The sequence below is a fragment of the Aplysia californica genome, unplaced genomic scaffold, assembly GCF_000002075.1.
Source record: "Aplysia californica isolate F4 #8 unplaced genomic scaffold, AplCal3.0 scaffold00444, whole genome shotgun sequence".
Taxonomy (NCBI): domain Eukaryota; kingdom Metazoa; phylum Mollusca; class Gastropoda; order Aplysiida; family Aplysiidae; genus Aplysia; species Aplysia californica.
Window position 1 is genome coordinate 363,441 of NW_004797714.1, and position 5,000 is coordinate 368,440.

Consider the following 5,000-nt stretch of genomic DNA (forward strand, 5'->3'; position numbering starts at 1 on the left):
AGGAGAGGTGATATAATGTTATTATCTCAGTCGAACCTGCTTTAAAAACGTCGCCATAATCAGACAGCCACCGGAACAATCAGTATGGATACCTTGCGGGCTTTGGTGCTGGGGGGAACTGAGCACTTATGGATCTGTCCGGTGTGCAATGACGTTGTTGCCCAGGACAGGTGATACAGGTAATCTCAGTCGAACCTGCTCTGACCCTTCCAGCCCCATTCACGTATATTTTCTGCAGTGCTTGTACCCCTCCACCGTCCCAAGAGCGTATTATTATTCTCAGTTTAGGGGGTTACAAATTTGCGCATTTTTCGTAAGTAGGAAACCTAATCGAACGTCAATTTTCATAAATATTTGTTCTTTTACTTTTAAAGATTGTTATATGTTATTATCTAAACCTCATTACAAAGATACTAAATCACGTTTTAGAATGTATGCCTCTTTTTCTGAAATACTGCTTTATTGGCTGGGACTGGGGTTAGCGAGCGCACAAAAACAGCTGGGGCTCGAAGGGCTAAAAGTCACTACTTGTCCAAGATAATAATCTGTGCAAATGACCTCTTCCCATTTCATCCATTTGCGCTTTGAAATACTAATTTGACTGCACTGCCCAAAACACCACGATAACAATCGCTTTTCTGTTCCACAACAGGTGGCCGTCTAGGACAGCTTCGACTGTAACTGTAGATTCTACAGCTTGTACACCTCAATTTACTAAATTACACAATTGAGATCAGTGGTGTCAGTTGTCTAGTGGTGAGGCTATCGAGCTCATAATCATGAGACTGCGGGTTAGGAGTTTCGAGGCTCAGCTAAAGTTTATGCTTTGTCCCTGAGAAAGGAACTTTACTACGCGAATTTCCTCTTTTTGGCCCAGTTCCATTGGAAGTGGAAGTTAAATTTGGTAAAACTTGAATTTACGATTTGTATGTTTTGTGCCGTGCTTCATAGTCACCAAAAGAAAAAAAAAAGAATGAAACAAGTATTAGTTCTTTACAAGACAACCCAAGTCGTATCGGTACTGTGGTGTTCTGAACTTTGTTTCTTTTCTTCTCTACGTTTAAGTTTCGATATCAGCCAATGTAAAAAACTCTCCTTAAAAAAAATACCCCTCCCCCAAAAAAAAGAAAAAGAAAAAAAGAAAAGCATCAGTTTCGATTTTTGATAAAATAAGTCTTGAAACTGATCTCTCCCAGCAAGACATTCAACGCACAAGCACTAGCCAGACAGAAAGTGGGAGAACCTGATAAGGGAAACGTTTCATAATTGTTCTTTGAACAAAGAATCTAGTCTTTTCTTTTAAGTTATTTTTCAATGGTTACTGTATTTCTTCTTTTTGCTTCCCATCCAGGACAATGCCCAAAGAGAGACAGACCTTCTCCGGCGTTTGGAGGGTGTGGAAAAGGACGACGCAGATTACAGGGATGCACTCTTTGCCGTGTCCGACTTCTTTGATAGTCACCGTTACTACCTGTCTGCCTTCCCGTCACCCGTGGATACCTGGGCTCAGGTGAACCAGTCTTTGTCAGAAAGTTAAGAGAAACAAAGAAGGAGAGAAAGAAAGAAAGAAAGAAAGAAAGAAAGAAAGAAAGAGAGAGAGAGAGAGAGAGAGAGAGAGAGAGAGAGAGAGAGAGAGAGAGAAAGAGAAAGAGAGAGAGGTATTCCTAGTTCATTCCTCTACTCCTCGTGCTGTACACAACCGTATACCCACAGATCCATGTCATATACATGTATGACAAGAATACTTTGTTATTAATCTTTAGCTCGTACTTCTAATTTTCAAACCATTCATGTTATCTGAGAATAAAGCAAATAAGTGTGTTCCAGTTATCCTTAGTAATCTGGACTTGCTAGATTATTATTTTTATTATTACTTATTATTATTACTTATTATTATTATTATTATTATTATTATTATTATTATTATTATTATTATTATTATTATTATTATCATTATTATTATTACTATTATTATTATTACTATTACAGGTATTATTATTTTTATTACTGTTATTGCTATTGCTATTGTTATTGTTTTTTTTATGAAACATTAAACGATTACTACACATATATACGATTAATGACTATGGAATTTCATTTTATTTTCTTCTCTTTTCCTGTAAACAAACAAACCAACCAAAAAAACCAAACCAAACAAAAACAAAACAACAACAACAACAACAACAAAAACCCCCACCCTCCCCCCAACAGAATATCTGCAAGGCAATGGGAGGCTACCTGGCCGCCCTGGGTTCCGTAGATGAGTACAAGTTTGTCAAAGAGTTCTTGGACACCCGAGTTCGCGTCAACAGCACAATCCTCCTGGGGCCGACCAGCAATGGGATGGGACCCCGCTCCTGGACGAATCGCCAAACTGGGTCAGTTTTAACTGTATTTTGAACATTATCATTATTATTATTATTATTATTATTATTATTATTATTATTATTATTATTATTATTATCGTCTTCGTTATTATTATTATTATCATCATTAGTATTATTGTTATTATCATTATCATTATTATTATTATTATGATTATGATTATTATTATTATAATCGTAACCATCATGATGACAACAGGCAACAAGTTAATAAGTATTGAGACGTGTTATTTTCATAATTTCAGGGGTTACTAAGGGAGAGCAACTAGATATCTGGAAGTGTTGTTAAGAATGTAAAGGGTTGCGTCCCTTGTCTGGCATAAGATAGAATGTAGCGCTTTCTCTTTCGAGCTTTATTTTCACTTTCAATTGTAAAAGATAGTTGTTAAAAAGTGCTTGTCTGTGCGTGTTTGTGTGTGCCAGTCTGTATGTTTGTGAGTATGTTCTTGGGAGGACATGGATTAATTATGTATATTGTTGTCGTTCGCTTTAAATAAAAGACTGATAAAAAAAATATACCAAGTTTAAACCTAGATGGCCCAGGTCTGTGTTGAACCTTTGTCCCAATATTTTGATGGTCAGTGTTCTGTATTTGAATCCATAGCGAGCTGAAGTGTTTAAAGAATAAATGTTCTCATCACTACATTTCTTAGGTCAGCGAGGATGCAGAAAGTAAAGGCGTCTTATACTCTCCCCTCCACCCCCCCCCTCCCCCCGAATATTTTAATGAGTATTGAGCTTGACTTGGTTACTTCTTGTTCCGGCGAACGGTGATTCTGGTAAAAGCAAAACTGCCCTACTTCACCCCTTCCCCAATACAGTCGTGCTTGACTTTGTGTGCTGATCTTGGGTCATCGTGGAAGGAGAAGGGGTGGGCAGTGAGGTTACAGCTATGTCTTACAAGAACTGGAAGCAACAGACCATGATTCTTCTGAAATAAAAAAGAGTTGTGGCTGGGTTTGGGATTGGGGTGTGGCTGCGGGTGGTTTTTCTACTTTACTTTTACCTCTATAGATTGCTATGTCCAGTCAATTAATAAGAATACAAATGTGTTTTCCACTGACACCCTCTCCCTCTCCTACCCAGTGGCCCCGTGATCTACACCAACTGGTGGAAAGAACCAAGGAGAGCAGCCAACCAGGAACAACGCAGCAAGTTCTGCATGGCGCTCTTTAGCCGTGATTTCGACACTCGAATGAAAGAGATTAACTGCGACATGAACGTTGTCGCCATGCATTCTCACTTCCTGTGTGAGGTTCCCTGAAGCACATGTCTGCTGGGTGTCCTAACTTCCGGGGCGAGGTCACGTGATGCTTTAGAGCTCCAGCATCTGCGAATGCCTTGGCAGCCTATACATCCCAACCCCCACGTTTTTTCTCCCAAACGGTAGCTTATAGGGACTCATAACTTGATCTATTGGTAAAGCCTTATTAAGAAATGAATTAGTCTATTTCACCATTTACAAAATGTCTGCTTTCTCCCCTCCCCTCCCAACCTTTTTATTCATATCATCTCCTATCTTGCTTGTAACTTTCCTAGGAGTGCTGATTGTAATATAAAAAAAGATAAAACGTGAATTATAACGTAAGTGAAAGATGACAATAAATATCTTTCAATTCCCGAAAATGTGTGAAGCCTTTTTTATTCCGGTGCATGTAATGCTAAACCTCGCATTTTTACTACCCGTTATTCTCACACGAATACTGCCATGGTGTGTCTGTTTAGTACATGTAATCTTTTTATTAATCCCGTCAATCACCAACACACATTATTGCGTAAGTACTCTTACATAATACATAGAACCAGGTAACCCTTCTATTAAGATAAGATAAGATAATACTTTATTATCCCACAGTGAAATTTTTCTTGGCTATACAGGACCGTAAAAATACACGCAGGTATACATAAAAAATTTAAATTATTGAAATAGGTTATTCAATTACCTTTGCAGTAGTATACTTTCATTGAAAAAATATTGCAACTGAATCAACTTGAACAAGGTACCCTTTTGTAATAGGCGCCTCTGAGAAAATTAATTTCGGCGTTTTGGGAGGGTCAGTGCAAAAAAAATAATTTTGGGTGAAAGAGTTAATCCATCAACTGATCTATTTTTCTTTTCTTTCACGTATCTATGTATCCGTCCTCAGCTCCTAAGGAATTCCCGAGTGGGGAGAAATTTTTATCGACCATCTCGGTCATTCGGCTGGGATGTTATATCCTTTTCAGCACGGCTTGGCCCTGAGAGGTGGCGTCGGAAGCCCGACCCTCTAGATGACCTAAAGTGTGTCAAAGGGGGGCATACAAACACTAGCATTTAAACTTTCAGTATGATATTATTAGGCTGAAAATGAATTAAGCTCTACGTAATTTTTTTTTCTGACATTTGCTCCCTCATGTTCTCATAGTGTGGACTGTGATAATATCTCTTGGACTGACAGTTTGTAACTTTCTTGTCTCTTCTACTCAACTGAAAAAGGTTGGATAGTTTGCTGTGGTGCTGGTGATCCGAGTGGTGTTGACCTATAGTTGTCCTGCTGGTTGTAGTTGTAGCATTTGTGGTACTGATGGTGATGATATCCTTGGAATGAAGATGATGATGGTGGTGATGATGAGGAT

The 5,000-nt window shown here is 38.5% G+C and overlaps 1 protein-coding gene across 1 annotated transcript in view; it reads left to right on the forward strand.

Moving 5' to 3' along the window:
• LOC101849230 overlaps window positions 1-4,010 on the forward strand; it is an 8,699-nt gene extending 4,689 nt beyond the window's left edge. Inside the window, exons 5-7 of the mRNA XM_005104979.3 lie at window positions 1,352-1,510; window positions 2,212-2,378; window positions 3,471-4,010. Of these exons, the coding sequence (XP_005105036.1) occupies window positions 1,352-1,510; window positions 2,212-2,378; window positions 3,471-3,648 (504 nt within the window). The 3' untranslated portion in view covers window positions 3,649-4,010. The remainder of the gene's footprint in view (window positions 1-1,351; window positions 1,511-2,211; window positions 2,379-3,470) is intronic.
• The last annotated feature ends 990 nt before the right edge of the window (window positions 4,011-5,000 follow it).